The following is a 17,436-nucleotide window of genomic DNA, read 5'->3' as shown; positions in this document are numbered from 1 at the left end:
GAAATGCTTGTTCACCCTAATACTGCTTTGATTATTACTTTTTCTTCCGCATAATTAGTTGACTTGAGCGTATGAAAGGTAGAAAGCTCATTACAGTCTTAAAATTACAGGAAAGACGGCCCATAGTTACTAAACTTGGCTCAGCTAAAAACTCCGAGAAGCAGAATGATCCAGAATTTGGCTCAAACCAGAAAAACACTAAGCAAAAACTGGACAAGTACAAAATAGAAACCTTGGGGTTATAGAGACACTTCGGCCAGTTTGACTTGATCAATCTGAGTTGTACTCGTGATTAATTGCAAGTATAACTCAGTCAAGCCAAGTTTGACTTGCCCCAAGCCAGAAAAAATCATTTTTGATAGTCCGCTGTACTGTGATTTAGCTGTTGAGACAGGGAATTTCCATGTTAATAATCGAGGTTTGAATCAGAGCAGGAATAGAGCACTGGAAAATAAGTTGTTGGTCAATTTTGACAGCGTTACATATGCAGCATTCACTGTTGATCTGAATCAGAGTTGATTCATGATTCACTCACAATTCCTGTTAGATGGTGAGGACACAACCTTAAGAAATGCAACACATAACAGGCCATAACAATAAAATAACAGATTCAATACACCATTCCCATTTACTTCTAAAGATATACAGCACTAGAAAAGAGCAAACTTTACTCAAAATAACGAATAATGTACCAATAACATTTATGACCGTTTTCTAAGTAAAATCTTATAAAGGTGGTCAATGAGGCCTTGACAATGACCAACTATATCTGCAGCATTCCTTCAAAAAAAGAAAATTGCTTTGATGTTGATCTGAGTTAGAGTTGATTCATGACTCAGCAAGCATAACTCGCAACTGCTGTTACATGGACACAACCTTATTAAATGTAACACATAACAAGCCATTAGAAAGATAGTTCCAACATCTCATTCTTACAATAAAATAACAGATTCGACACAACATTCCCATATACATCTGAAGGTACATAACACTAGAAAAGAGAAAACTTAACTAAAAATAACAAATAATGTACTAATAACAATTCAGTGTTTTCTAAGTAAAATTTTATAAAGTTGGTCAATGAGGCCTTGACAATGAGCAACCACACCTGTGGAAGCTAGTACTCAATTACCAAAGTACTCTAATGCAAGTCAAACGTCAGCAGAAAAGGATTATGGATATCCTTCATTCGCAAGCAAACACAACCGCAACCATTCATGGGTGGGGCAAATGAAATTTCAACCATCTGTGAAAGAACTGAATGGTGCCAAGCCAAAATAATTTATCATAATCCTGAAGATCCCTTTCCATGAACATCTGTGCTTACGGTACAAGAATGAGTATTGAAAACATAAAATAAATATTGGTATTTCTGCTTTAATTTTCCCATCTTGTCCCATTTAAAACAACTATGAGACAATATCCATCATAAGCTTCTTTCTCACAGAACTAAGCAGTAATTTCCAGCTTCTAATGAATCATAAATTTTGGAAAAATAATCATGTCTATCAGCATAACATACATGCAAGGCTTAACTTGCAGTTTCAACAGGCCAGACAAGCATCAACAAATAAGAACAAAAAACTGTGCTTGCCAGTCTAAATAATGTCCAAGTCAGTCAACTGCCTTCCCTTTCAAAGCAACATTTTCAGCAGATTCATTGAGGGGACAAGAGGAAGAAAGATGGCCTGGCATACCACAATGATAACATGTTTGTCTCTTTTTCTTCTCTGTAGTGGATTTAGTTTTAGCACTGCCATTTGTTTCTGCATCTCCTTTTGCAATGGCATAGGTAATTTTGATCGGCCTCCCACAAACAACTGTCTGATCTAGCTTTAAGGCCATTGCCAAGGACACTTCATCGGCAAAATCAATATGACCATATCCCTTGAATTCACCTGTAGTTTTATCCTTTCCAAATCGTATAGCAGATATTTTACAATCTCTGAAGACATCTTTCAAATCATCTTCTGCTATATCCCAGGCTAAATTTCCAATGTAAGCTCTGTTGGATTTGTCTACTTTAGTCGGTACAAAACCAACAGCCTTATCATTCTTGGAACTTCTATGGCTTCGGCACTGCTGTATTTTCAAAAAACGTCCCCCCCTGTTAAATTGGTAAGGAGTGAACAATTATTATGAGAATCACAAGAAGGAACTGAAATCACAACTTGAAATAAAAGGATGAACAAAAAATGGCATACTCACATGTCTGCTCCATCAAGAGCTAAAGCTCGTGTTGCAGCAGCTTTAGTCTGTACTACAGACACAGAAGAATGTTATAACCTCCCATGATGTATATATTCAATTCCAATTAATCAACTAGGTAATTATTAATATCCCATGGTTGCATGTAAATGTTTAACATACCATTACAATGCTTGCAATATTCCATAAAACTAAAAAATTGGTGAAATTTGCAGCTAAGGTCTTCCCACTGTTTTGTAGGATATTCAATTTCCTACACATTTTTAAATTTCACGATAGTAGCTTTGCCTTCATTACATACCCCAGCACAAAAATTCCTGAAATCAGGTATCTTAACTCAAGAATATTCTGCTGATTTGATAAATAATAAAACAAACACATTCTGACAGTGAGACCCGAGAGAAATTGTTCTAGCAAATTTTACTGAGTTTTAACGAGTGAATGACGACAAATGTAATGGAAATGTCTTGATGAAAATTTCCGGAGATAAGTTAATCAACAACTGCTGATAACTCATGTTTATTCATTATTGTTCTTCTTTTAATTTGATACTCATCAAATATTGAAAGCCTTAATTTGTTAAACTGCTTTAAAAAAAACATATTGTAAACATATCTCTCAGAATGTTACAATTGAGTGCCTTCAGAGGAAGCTATTCCAGCTACTACATTCACACCACAGTTGTTATGAATCAGTCTCCATTCACCTCGCAACCAAACCTTGATATCCACATCTAGAAGGTAAAACATTAGCATGAGTGGGATCGAGCATGTCAAACATCATACTTCCCATGTAACGAAAACTCCAACGGTTAACATTGTTTGATGTTTATTATCGTTCCATTGATTGAGAGAATGCTCTTATGCTAACCCCAGCAATGCCTATTTGGCCTTTGTACATTGAGAAAACATTTCACTCGGAAAAGTCCACTCTTTAGAGGATATATCCACCATCCCATTTTACTACTTTAGCATCCCATATGGTGTCAAGGTTTACTACAATTTCAATGCACCGCTAGTGCTGCTCTATGATTATAATTTTTCTAACATAGAAGTTTAGGACACATGCAGATGACTTATCACAAGCATCTTTATGTGTTCAATCACACAGTTATGACAACTAAAGAAAACAGATTTGCCCCCGTCAGGTCCCAGACTCACCAGATGTGCTTTGGCTGCATGGATGTGAGGATTCACACTAGAACACATTCATTCAGAGGCTTTGTTGATTGGAGTCATTCTTGGATATTAGAAACTCCTTCAATCACTAGTTGGCCCAATCAGAGGTGTTTCCTTGCAATGGAAATGCCTCCGACATAGTGGGAGTCATATCCCAATAAGGGCAAAATCCCAACAATCAACACGAGAAGAAACTATACACACATAGACAATGGACACACAACCTTACCTAACTTGTAATCATGTTCAAATTCGATGACAACAAAATTTGAAAGAAATTCACCAATGCAGAAAAGTATAATGAAATTCACCATAAAGTTCACCAAAGATGATTTTTTGTTGTAACTTCTTGAAACATGTTATAACAACATATATTGCTCACAAGCATGTCTATCTATACAACCCCAAGGGGGTGAGAATGGCGCAATCCTCATATTCGGCTACAACTAACTCTTTGTCATTAAATTAATGCAATTGGTTGAGCATTAATGCCATCATGTATTGTATTACTATGGTATGGTTAAAGCCGACCTAGTCAACTTTAATATATAGGCTTGATACCCTTCTTGGTAGTGTGCCCTACTTATGTGGGTCCATCACCCCCCTTAAGAAAATGCTCTTCTTGAGTTGTGTAATACACAACTGAAGCCTCATTTGCAAATCATACCTTTTGATCACTGGGCTAAGGCTCTCTGACAAAAATGGTTTGGCCTACAGGTACTACCTCTTTAACATTCTCTTGTGGTAGACATATTTTCTCTTCTATGTGCAATTGTGTATCTCATGTGTATCACAATCATGCTTGTACAGCTTTCTCTCTATGGCACTTTCGTTTCAGCCCTTGCACAAGTCTTTAGTGCTGGTTTTTTCTACTTTCATTGCAGATCTTTTTTTGCATTGTTTCCATTCAATCCCTTTTTCTCTGTTTGTAATCTCAACATGGTATCAGAGCAGATGTAAACCTTGTCTCTACTCATTTCTGTGATCAGACTTGGCATGCAGAAGAAACCCTAACCAAAGAAATACCATGGTCGTTTCAAAGTCTTTTGCTAGTTGGAAAGGCACTTTATTAGGGTTGTTTGTCTCAGCGCTCTAAACTAATTACAGGGATGTTGCCCTTAGATTGGTGGGCCCAACAATAGGGTTTACTTGCTTATTTATTTCCAAATCTGATTTGTTCTACAGGTGATCCAAAGTATTTGCAAATTTTGGGTTTCTTGATCATCTCTCAGGGTTTCCTAAGGTTCTTCCCTCTCGTCAAAATCCAGCACTATATTCTTGTTCATTTCTTCTGCAATATTTTCTCTTGGGATGCATGTTTTTTGGATATGGTTTGTGCTGCCATTACAGAAATAGTGCACTGTAGATTTCATGGAAGTGCTGGTACTACTTCCTTCTCGGGTCTATACAGGGGATTTTTGAAGACTTCACAAAGCCTTCTCCTTTGTTGAACCGAATGACCTCAAAAAGTCTCTTTGCATATTCAATAAGGCTACTTATACTTGGGCAGATATAATACAAAAGAACTCTATATTGAATGGCTATCATATGGAGAGTTGTGTCTTCCAGACTTGCTTGACTTGTCTTCAAGAGATTGAAGAGCTTGTAAGAGTAACAATTTTCAACCAAGATCTTCTAGATGATACTACAAACACAGTTTACAGTGCACATCAAGCCACGCACTGTGCATTTAGGTTTGATCTACTGTGCCAAACCCTTGATCAAGGTATGACTTCATCAATTTAACATTTTAGGATTTTCCGATCAAGCATTTGGACCAATATTCTGGTATATTGTCAATATGATCCTTTCAATACAAATGCCATATTTGATGGAGTTCCTATTCATGATCCGCCAAGATAGTTCCAAGGGCCTCTTTAAGGATTTTTCTATAGATGATTCTCAATCTATTACAATGGACCTTTCTCTACAGTTTGATGTAACTTTCTTTATTGATGTAGCTTCTATGAGGACTTCTTCTACACTGTTGCTAGTTGAAAATATGGTACCAATGACGTGTTTTCTAGGCATTTGTCCTTTTGGCCTAGGGAGACACATTAATTAACTTTAGTCTAAATGATATTATGAGTTTAGTAACATCAAGGAGCTAAAGTTACTTTTTATGGGAGATGTACCTTGTACTTTAAGTTACTAAAGTCACATGTGTTTTAAAAGTCACTTTATGTGAAGTACACTTTCTATTATTAAAGTGACTTTTATATTCTAAAGGTGACTTTATGAGAGAAAAAGTGACCATGGTACAAATATTAAAAAGTACTAGGAGGCTCAATAAATGAGGGGGACCACATGAGGGAGGGGGTCAAGAGAGGGAATGGTCTCCACCCTAGATCTAATGAGTTGAGATTTAATCTCAGCCATTAGATCTGATGGTTAGGGTTCTCCTCACTTTGGAGAGGTAAAAGAGGGAAAAAGAGAAAATCTCTCATTCATTCTCATGAGAGCCATTGAGAAGAAAGCAAGGAGAGAAAAGAAGAGAAAGGAGGTAAGATTGCAGTCCAGGGAGAGTTCGAACAACAGAAAAAGTTCCATTTTTCCTCTGACACTACATGCACAAATCTCGAGAATCCTGGCACAATTGCCAAAAATCTCAGGCTGCTGAAATATGTTGAATTTTCAATGGTTTCCAAGATGAGTTCAGTCTGAAAAGTTTGGTGGTTTTCACACTGAAATCTGTGGTGTTTCTTGGCAAAGTTTAGGCCAGAACTGAAGGTGAAATTCAGAAATGTTTGCACGAAGAAACTAGGCCGAAATTTCTGGGTGAGAAGGCCTAGAGAAATGTCAGTCCGTCAGTGAAGAAATCAAGGTCTTAGCAACACAGAACTCAAGGTTTTCAATAAGAGATTAAGGAACAAATTTCCAGAAGTATTCCTTCTATCTTCAGCTCAAAAATCGAGGCACTGTCCGAGGGTTATGCATATAATTCAAAGCTAAACAATCAGTCCGAGTTCAAGGCTGTGTGAAGGCCATAATTTGTTTGCATTTTTTATAGTGATATCATCAAACTCAAAAAGGAAGATAAGTTGCCTTTTCTTGTTGTACAAATTTCCTTACGAAGCAAATAAAACCCTCCTTAGAACTCGTTTTCCCCTTGTGGGTTTTTTCGTGGTCATTAGACCAAAAAATACTGTCTCTATTTTCTGAGTGCATGTGCTTGCAATATTTCTTGTATTAGTTGTTGAAGTGAAAAGAATAGTGTAGTTCTTTGTTTCAAGTCAAATGCAAAATTAATGTATATATCAGTCATATGTTTATGATGGGTTTTGGGCATTAAACCATGCAAAAACTTGAAACTGCATGGGCTACAGCATAACCATAATTTTCTACATTGCTAGACTTGATGAATTCTACTTGCGGTAAACTTTTCCTATTGGGAGTTACTTGTTCCAATATGTGATGATTTCATTTGACCCCACCACATTTGGAGACATTGTTTATGTTGAAGAAGTTGGTGTGTTTCCAGTGGATGATTCCTTGTATTGTGATGTGAAGCCCACGTCTGACTTATTGGAGTTGGTTCATATTGACATTTTCAGGCCAATGACCACTTGTTCTTGTGGTGGAGCTAAAGTACTTTATCATATTCTTTGATGTACTAGGATATTTAGACACTTCGTTAAAGATCAACTTGGTCTAATGTATTTGTACGAAGACTATATAAAGAGGACTCGGCATCACTTGAAGGGGCATCAATCAAGCATCCACGAAGAAGAAGTGCAAGAAAGGAAGGAAGAAAGCCTCTTAAGCAGCAAAGAGAAGGAGAAGAAGATAGAAGGCTTCTAGTATTGTTTTGGGGTCCCTCCACTCACACGTGTGACTGCAGCTAGGGTTTCTGAAGTAGGGTTATATCAGACTTTAAAGGAGCCGAGATCAAGGTCAAGAAGGAAGCTTCATTACTAGCGCAAGTCGCAAGGAGAGGTGCAAGTCTAGCGAAGGATAAGAGCCTCATTGATCTGCCCCATCAAGCACTCACATGTGGCATCTTGGTAGTTACAGGTAGGCCGAAAATTACAGGTCTGTGATAAGAGGCCGAAATTCAAGAGAAGCCAAGAACAGTGGTGTAGAATACAGTTTGACTAATGTTGACTTGAAGAGGAAGAAGAATTGTCCAAGGAAGCTTTGTGTCTTGGTCTTAGAGAGGTTTTTGGTCAAGGGTCTTGGTCTTGGAATTCATCAATTGAAGATTCTATAAGAAGAATAATTTGTGGGTTTGCCTCTCAAGCTTGGAGAGCTTTTGGCCCTGGTTGATAGCCTATATCTTGTGTCCATTGTCTCATTGTTATTTATGATCTGATAGTTGTTTGATGATAGAGAACACTAATAATAAACAAGAGAAAGAAGAAGATAAATAGGTGAAGTAAAAATATACCACAAGTAGTTATCATTGAAAAAGAAATCACCTACACTTGTTGCCCCTAGATTTCTCAACATGGTACCAGAGCTAAGGTGACAAGTCAAGGGGAGCTCAACAAAGGGCATTTTTTGACCGAAGTTCTAGAAGATTATCAAGGGCATCAAATCATCAAGAAGATCCTCTCATCTCCAAGGCATTTCAAGGTCAAGGATTACATCATAATCTTGAAGGAAGTCAATAGAAGAAAACCTACAAACCCTAGTTCGTTCAAAAAGGATTCTACACTTAAAAGCATAATTGGGAACCTCGCCCAACCATCAAAGGGGAGAACTTAAACACCTCCATGAAAGGAAGGACTTTGAAGCATCTTGAAGTTTACAAGGGAAGCAGGAGAAGGCGTTGTCATCATCATCAAAATCAAGAAGGCAGCAGATTGAAGATATTGTCATCAAAGAGCATCTTCTCAAGTAAGTATCTTTAATGTCCACATCAGAATCTATCAAAATGTCTTTTTGCAAGGAAAGCAACAAGTTGGTTGGGGCTTCAAACTTTCTTGCATGGAAGAAAAGGACAGACCTAAACCTCATAGAAAATGAAGTTATGGAACATGTTAAGGGCTCAATCACTAAACCTCCAAAGGAAGAAGCTCAAGCTCATGCAAAATTCATGAAAGGGGAAGTAAGGGCTCAAAGGATTCTCATAGAATCTATCAAGGACCCCCTCATTCCCTATGTATCAAAATTAGAAACATCAAAAGAAATATATGACAAACTTGTAGAATTGTTCTCTATAAGCACTGCAGGAGAAGTGATCTCGTTAAGACAAGAACTCTACAAGATGAAGATATTAAAAGAAGAAGGAATAGCCTCATACTTTATGAGGGTGTCTGAAATAAGGGACCAACTACAAGAGTTGGGAGAGAAATATATGACAAACTTGTAGAATTGTTCTCTATAAGCACTGTAGAAGAAGTGATCTCGTTAAGACAAGAACTCTACAAGATGAAGATATCAAAATAAGAAGGAATAGCCTCATACTTTATGAGGGTGTCTGAAATAAGGGACCAACTACAAGAGTTGGGAGAGATAATGTCTGACAAGGAAATGACTACTATAGTGCTCAATGCATTACCAGAGGAATGGGGTAACTTTACATTGAGCATCTATGGGAAGAATGAAACTACTCCATTTAATGAACTATGGTCACCATGAAAAATCGAAGAAACCAAGTTGAAGGCGAAAAGTTGTTAAAATTTGCAACTAGGGCCAAACTCCATGTGGGTCACCTCATTTATGGCAGCTGATATTTTTCCTAGATTCCTCTTGTCGAGAAGTGTAGGATTGCTCTAAAGATCATCCAATTCCGACAAGTATTTATGGAGATATGAATTTCTTTGTATTTACTTGACAAATTGTCAAGGTCGGCCAACAGTTAAATGTGTGGCACACGTGTCCAGTGAATCATATAAATACAGGAGAGGTTGATTCATTTTCTCATCATCTCATCTCACTCATTCTTCTCTCTCTCCTTAGCTTTGCGCTATACAAGGAGCAGCTCACACGTGGGAAGGAGAACACATTAGGGCGAGGAGGACGCTGAAAGGAGGACGCAGAAGTTGTTGAAGGTCTGTTTGACCTGTGTTGACCAAGCGTTGACTCATCAAGGGTGCAGTTTTGGTGTCGCTGCCTCTCCTAGGCAGGCCGCAGATTATGGCACAAAAATTGAGGCAATCCATCCACAGGTTTGACTAGCGTTGACTGCCCTAGTTTTGGGCAGCGAGTTGACTTCAATCAACAGCAGTTTGACTGTGTTTTTGGGGTTGTTCAAGGGTTGTTTCTTCAGGCTGTTCGAGGGCTAGTTGACCAGAAATTGACCAAGCATATTGGAGGTCAATTTCAACTTGTTTGACCAAGTTTGACTTTGCTGATCTAGGGTTTGCTACTGCTGATATAAAATTACAGAATTCTGATTTTGTACTATTTTCTCTCTGCTGAACTATTGAAGATAAAAGAAGATTTGATCAAAGGGTTTCCCCGCATTGGAGTTTGTCCCTGGCTAGCTGCCACATCTTGTGTCTCTTGTCTTGGCTTGTTTTCTGTTGATCGTTTAATGTTCTATCTGCACTTTACTTAATGTATATGTGATTGCTAATCTATGGCTAATAAGAAGAAAAGAAGTAAACTACTCTAAGCATAGAACATACCATAATTTAACAAAAGTGATGTAGGATCAAACAAGCAAACTCAAGCATATGCTACCATGGCAAAGAGGAAAATAAAAGTTTGTAAGTTTGGTCCTCAGAAAAGGAAGAAGAATATGGCAAAGGTTCAATGTTGTGGATGTCAAGAATATTGGCACTACAAGGGAGATTGAAAGGGGAAGAGAAGAAGCCAATGTCAACAAAGAAGTGGAAAAAGTTGAAAAGAAGAAATCCAAGAAGGAAGAAGTAAAAGATCTCTACTATGATTGAGATAAGTCTTCTCCACCTAGTTCATTTCAGTTCTTGTAAAATATGCTTATAATGGTAGAAATCATTAGAAGCATGACAGGATGCATCGTTTTAGGAGATGGCATCATAGGAGCATATGACTGAAGCAAGAGCTCAAGACATCATCATAAGAAGCTGAAGTAGAATTCTATGACAGTCATCATTAGAAGAAAGTATCTCTTGGTAACCTTATTAGAAGCATAAAGTAGGACTTACGAGTAGAAGGAAGTCATCTAGTATAGAGCTCATCATACATCATTGGAAAGGAGCATTTGCAAGATGAGGATAATCAAGATCCTTTGTTGGAATCTTCATTAGAAGATTCATTTCTTGGAAGAAGCAAATGTATCGCTGAGAATTCCACTTTGAGTGGGAATCATTGTTTGAAAGAATGATGGTATGAAGACAAAGGAATGCAGCATGTCGACATGGTCAAAATACTTTCAATCACGGGAAAGGAAGTTGCTAAAGGAAGTCTAGATGACCAAAAGAAGGAAAGAGTTATGTATGCATATGTTGGATAAGTTAGGTCATGTCATCATATAGTTGCAAACAACTAGGATAGATAATCTACCTCATGAGTATGATCAAAAGAAAGGGTTATCTTCTGTTGGAAAGATGCATTGAAGGCATGGTTCACATATTAACTAGATGAAATCAACATAATGTGTCCTCATATAAAATATGATGCGGTTGACAAAGCTGAAGGAACTATACTTGAGAGTTCCTGGGAAACAATACGTGAATAAAGAAAAGAAGAGGTCGCAAAAAATGCAACTATGGTCACATAAATAAGGCAATCAACATCTGATGACTAGGAGAGTTGGCCATGATATCTCCATGGGAAAGATATGAAGACCTTGGAAAAGTTTGAAAAGAAAGAATACCTTTGACAAATGAATATCTTGGAGATGTGTCAATATATATGTGTGCAGGATGTTGATGTTACAACAAGCAGATGTCATGATGAAGGGCCATCAAAAAAGGTAATCTTTGATATGATGTTCATTTTTAATTTTGAACCATATCTGGATGGATTGATACAGGGCTACCAAAAGAGAGTTGTGGAAATTACCCACAGCTTGTAAATCATGTGATGGGATGGAAGATCATCAAAGAGACATGATATGGAAAGAGTAGCAGTATGAAGAAGAGCCAAATATGGTCTAGTAGAACACTTTCCAATGAAAGGAAGGATGATATGACTTACATGGTTCGAGAAGGAAAGTGATGGATGGTTGTTAAAATTTGAGTTAACATGTTCTTTGCTTTATTTAGTCACTTCATTATCAATTCTATTAGACCATAAACCATCAATAACTAACGAAAGAACATTAACTGAAAGTGCAAAATACAAACCAAGCCAAAAGAACACAAAGATATGGCACAAGCCAAGGAAAAAAAACCCCAAGATGGGGAAACCCTTGATCAATTCTTTTTATTATTATTATCAAATGTTCAGCAGAGGAAGAGAGAGTACAATCATAGATTTGCCAATATGAGGATCAGTACCACTGTCCAATCTTCAAGGAAACTGCCTCTTCAACACTAAGTTCTAGTTAGGTTTTACTTCATGTTGATTACTCATCCTTAGTTCTTATTTCAGGGCAGCGGCTTTCCTTCACAAGACTCCGTGCACTTTAGATAGAAGATTTGAGCTAATGTGTAAGCCTTTCAATCCACCTGATCATGGAGACTAGGCCCACGACCTTGTTGTGATGACAACCAAACTCTCGGCCTTCTATGACAAGTACTGTGGTTTATCTGAACCATGTTAATAGGAGTGCGGCTTACTGTTGGAGAGGAGACCCATACAAATATATACCAAAAACACCATCCAATAACCCTTGCCAAGTGCGGCTCCTTTTCTGCTCTAACTCGGTCCTGAAAAAGATGATAAATGAGCCCAAAATTATTCATAGATAAACCCAGACTTCCTCCATACTGACCTCGGCCTCCTGCCTGAGGAACTCAGCTCATGTAGAAGACTAAACAGATCTCAATCTTGCCCTTCATACCTTCGCAAGAGATCTTCCTCTTCTGTGGCCATTTCAGAGAGAATATGGAGAGAATTGATGTATCAAATGAGAATGGAGGGCACCTTTATATATAACAATTTGTCCTTATGGAGGTGAAGTCGACCTTAGCATTTTGGAGGTAAATTTGAATTTCAAATTTTCATTTTTCCCGCCTTAATAAGGTCATGACTCGTAGAATTTCTTTTAAGTAAATAAATATTTTTTCCTTTTCCAAATTTGATGATCATAAGGTCGATTCTGGACCTCTTGAAAAGAGGCATTCAATGCCATAATAATATTCCTCAAAGGAGCAGACCAAGGTGGAATTTGGCCCTAGTTGCCAATTTTAACACTCCCTCTCAACTAGGGAGAATTCCACCTGTCAAACTAATAGCGATTGTCACAAATCATAAAGCCATCCAGACACCATGAATCATCTCTGAATATCGTCTTTGCTTTGCTCTGCTCTGCTAAACATTGATGTAATAATGAAGAAGAATAGATCAAGAGTGAGTCACAAGACTTTACCACTCTCTACTGACAAAATTCAGTCCAAAGGTAAAACCTCAATCAGACTTTATCCCAGATCGAGTTGAAGAACACCATGCATCCTAGTCATGGGGAGAACGACAGTACCCGATGCGTCCATTGGTAGTGTTATGGTCCCTAACCACTTTTCCCAACTCATTGGCCAGATGATAGGTACTTCCCATGTGTCCCGGACTACATGGGTATAATGATACTGAATCAATAGCAGGGAAAGGATGTATCACATCCTGCTCGCAACCATAAGTAGGGAAAGGATGAACCACATCCTACAATCACACATCACAATCACATGTAGGGAAAGGACGAACCACATCCTACAATCACACATCACAATCACACGTAGGGAAACGACAAATCACATCCTACAATCGCACAACACAATCACACGTAGGGAGGATCCTACTCATGGGGAAAGGATGAACCACGTCCCACCGACATGTGAACCATCGATCGTAGGGAATGAGCATCCTACATGTGGGGAAATGATGAACCACGTACCACCGATACGTCCACAACCAGATGCCTGAATGCATATCTCACGGGGTATCTGTAGGAGAAGGTGCACCACTCATCCTGCTCATATGCCATAGGAGAACGTGAACCACTCATCCTATGCACTTGTCATCAACAGTAGGGGAAGGTGAACCACTCACCCTACACGCATGTGTCATCAATCGTAGGGGAAGGTGAACCACTCACCTTGTACACCGTGCACCTATAGGGGAAGGTGAACCACTCACCCTATGGTCGCTCATAGCTCAATAAGTACCCCAAGTCTTCAGGAGCTCCCAGAGCTCAATGTTCCATCTTAACCAAAGATCCTTTCATAAAGGGAATAGTGCCAGGTTGCTTTCTGGAAATCAAGACTAGATCTTGAAGATGATATTGATGATCAGATCGTCAAATGAAAGCCTCATAGCTCCCAGCAGCATATAGATGTATACACAGCTTACTGATTTACATCAGAGATCTTAGCAGCACTTGGCTATCCTCTGCTTCTTGCATATCTGATGAAGGAAATATTTAATTGTTCTTACTCCCTCTTACTCAGGGAGACCACAAGCCTAAGCTTGTCTTTCCAGAGTGCAAAGTGTCCATCTGGCAGCCTGCTTATCATAAGATCCATCCACTTTGTAATTAAACATGCCATAATCCTGGTAGTGTTCTTTCATAAACAGGAATGTCCCTTGTTGTACCATATAAAGTGGTATTTGTTGTTAATACAGGATTTTCTGAGTGCAAAGTGTCCATCTGGCAGCCTGCTTATCATAAGATCCATCCACTTTGTAATTAAACATGCCATAATCCTGGTAGTGTTCTTTCATAAACAGGAATGTCCCTTGTTGTACCATATAAAGTGGTATCTGTTGTTAATACAGGATTTTCTGAATCCTACTCTGAAATATACAACAATGTGTGCATAAATGGTTGTTGTGGAGTTTACTTAGATGTCCATGCTGGCTGCTTTATTCATTCAGCCTCAATGGAGTTCGTAGAGTCACAGACTTCAGTCTAGCAATGATTGATAGTGCACTAGAGTCACAGGGATATCTCAGCAAACAACTGTCCAATATATGAGGCTTATCCATAGGCATAAACAGGGATCCACAAGATATATGAATGCAGACCAGCAGCTTTTAAGTGCAGGGAACAATGCAACATGGTAAGGTCTTTCCATCTTGACTTTAAGAGACAACTTACATGAGGATCAACATCATCAGTTACTATATATTTATACTCTAATTGACATATTTCTTCCATGCATAAACTTCGAGCAACCTATCCTTCTGAGGTGACAAAGATCATCGGAGTCATCAAACCCAACTGCCATAACTTAAAAAAAATATTGGGTAGGAAAAGTCATCAGGGATTTTGTCACTCCCTCTGAAGCCTTGCTTCACCAATTACTTAATTCATGATTTCTTATTCAGGCATCTATATCTTTCTTCAAGCTACCTCTGATTTCTTGCACATAAGGGTTGTTATAAGAAACTGCTTCAAGGTGCTATGCACTTTTCTTAACGGCCAGACTTCCAAGATGCTACTAACACAGTTCCATCAAGTGCTAGGCTTCTTCATACTGCCCCTGTTTAATAGTCTTTGAACTTTGATTAGAACCTCAGACTTTGATTTGAAGAAAGCTCAGATTAGAGTTGTAGACTTTACTGAAAAAAGATCCTTTCCAGAGGTATTATCCTTCAACAGTTGTTATTTCTTCTATCTTAGTTACAATACTTCAAGAGAACCAGACTTATTGGAAGATGAGACAATCATAGAGCACCCTTAGATCTGTTCCTTTCCTCCAGAGGATTTACACTTCTTCATTGGCTGCCAGGCGCCTTATGTGAATGCATCTGACCTTTCCAATACTGGGAAGTATGGTTACAAAGATTGCTTCTGATCTTCGACTCCTTGTAGCATATGTGCCTGCAACACACCTCTTCATGATGCACTGAAATATAATAAAATGCTCAGAAAATTTTATGTTGGACTGAAATCACCACCAGGCTATAGGCTTTGATCAGACTATAGATTTGTTCCAGGTTTATGCACAGATACAAGGTGTGATCCTCCTTTTGCTGTGATTATCCTCTCGTACTCAAATTATAATTTTATGCTATTGTTCAAAAGTGAAGATCCATCGTCATAGGTTCTCTTTTCGTATAGGAGACTCAGCTCCCTCTTCTTTATGATAGAGGTTTGAATGTCATAGATTGGAGTAATGGAACAGTGCTTCTTCTTTTCTGAATGATGAGAAAAGAGAAATTCAAACTACCTACAGCCAGTCTTGACATCAGAATTTCAATATGATACTGTCGTCAGTAATTTATCAAAATATCATAATTGTCTCGGACTGCAAGTAAGATGATGCCAATGTTAACCTGACTGTAAATGAAATGCCAGAATACTGTATACTGAAGACGTAATGTCAATATGGCTTCTTATAACTATACAATGTGAATCAACTTACTTGTTTGGGATGATAATACATAAATCTGAACCTGAATGCCATGTCTTGCGTATGATTCAGTCATACCAAAGACAATATCTGCTTGAAGTCTGTAGCTTTTCAAGCTGCCTTCCAAAAGTTGAAGTGTTACAAGATGTACCGGACCTTTACAAAGCACCAATAAGTGTGCTTAGATTTCATAGTTCAGAAAACAAAACTTAAGTGCCGAATACTGAGGATGGATGATGTCCAGTGTATGACCAAGCTCGGAACATCCTTCTTCTGATCAAACTTATTAAATAGATCAAATAATGTTGGAGAAAATTTCAGAAGTTGATACTTGGCTTCTTGTTTGTCCTTCAATTTGCAGAGGTAAGGGTTCCTTCTCAATCAAGGATGAAGACTTAGAAATCCTTAAGTATTATACTTTCTTCACTCAGGCCGAGAGCTCATAATTGTTGAATAGTTGCTTTCTATATGAATCGAAGGAATATTTCCAAACAAAAATTCGGGCTTCTGAGAAAATATTGTTGATTTGATTTGATCCCCTTAAATTGTGATATGCTGAACCCAGAATTCTGATTTGATTGAAAGATAACTGGGCTTGGTGAGGGCTATTAGATTAGGCCCACAGACCTCCAGATCAGGGAATATATATGCCCTTTAAAAATCTTTGCTTTCTTTAGATAAGATTTAAGCCTAGTCACAGATACTATGACTAGAAATCATGTCCATAATGAGACCTTGATATAGGTCCGAGAACAACCCTTAATGGTAGCTTTTAAAGCAGTCTCAATTTATTAGGAAAAGAGATCCGAGCCTCAGGAAACCTCCTCAAAAGACATCAGAGCAACAGCTTTAAGAAAACAGGTTCGAGCTTCAGGCAGACATCAAGGATTAACCCTTTGAGTTGTGTGAGATAAATCACAGAATTGCAGTGTTTATCCAATGAAGAGCCTTCCGGAAAGATGAAAGATTAAACCTCAAAACTCAGAGTAACATACCTCAGAATAGACTCAAATCAACACAGAAGAGAAAGACAATTTAGCCCAGGTATGCCTTTTGATCTGTCCATCATAGGAGATTGTTCACGCCTCAGAATAAAATAGGATCGACACAGTAGAAGCTTGCAACTGAGCCCAGAAATGATCTCCGAGATTCAGCCTCCAGCATAAGAGTAGTCATTCTGCACCTGGCCTCAGAAGATAACTTCATAAGATCTGCATGACAGAGTGATTGCTTTCTTCCATTCTCTTGCTTGGGCTTGTCCTCATCCCAGCTCTGATACCATGTTAAAATTTGAGTTAACATGTTCTCTGCTTTATTTAGTCACTTCATTATCAATTCTATTAGACCATAAACCATCAGTAACTAACGAAAGAACATTAAATGAAAGTGCAGAAGACAAGCCAAGCCAAAAGAACACAAAGATATGGCACAAGCCAGGGAAAAACCCCAAGATGGGGAAAACCCTTGATCAATTCTTCTTATTATTATTATCAAATGTTCAGCAGAGGAAGAGAGAGTACAATCATAGATTTGCCAATATGAGGATCAGTACCACTGTCCAATCTTCAAGGAAACTGCCTCTTCAAGACTGAGTTCTAGTTAGGTTTTACTTCATGCTGATTACTCACCCTTAGTTCTTATTTCAGGGCAATGGCTTTCCTTCA

General features: G+C 38.2%; 1 protein-coding gene across 1 annotated transcript in view; it reads right to left on the bottom strand.

Annotated features, from left to right (window-relative positions):
- Positions 1-1,262: 1,262 nt before the first annotated feature.
- Positions 1,263-17,436, bottom strand: part of PHIP1 (phragmoplastin interacting protein 1) — a 41,508-nt gene continuing 25,334 nt past the window's right edge. The window contains exons 3-4 of the mRNA XM_089411898.1: positions 2,209-2,255; positions 1,263-2,107 (exon numbers count right to left, since the gene is read on the bottom strand). Coding sequence (XP_089268024.1) covers positions 1,615-2,107; positions 2,209-2,255 — 540 coding nt within the window. The 3' untranslated portion in view covers positions 1,263-1,614. The remainder of the gene's footprint in view (positions 2,108-2,208; positions 2,256-17,436) is intronic.

This window comes from Pinus tabuliformis, chromosome 3_1 (assembly GCF_031772625.1).
Source record: "Pinus tabuliformis cultivar Carrire ecotype Pingquan chromosome 3_1, CPIR1, whole genome shotgun sequence".
Lineage (NCBI taxonomy): Eukaryota > Viridiplantae > Streptophyta > Pinopsida > Pinales > Pinaceae > Pinus > Pinus tabuliformis.
Note: the sequence above shows the minus strand (reverse complement) of the source record. Positions and strands in the feature narration are given on the sequence as shown.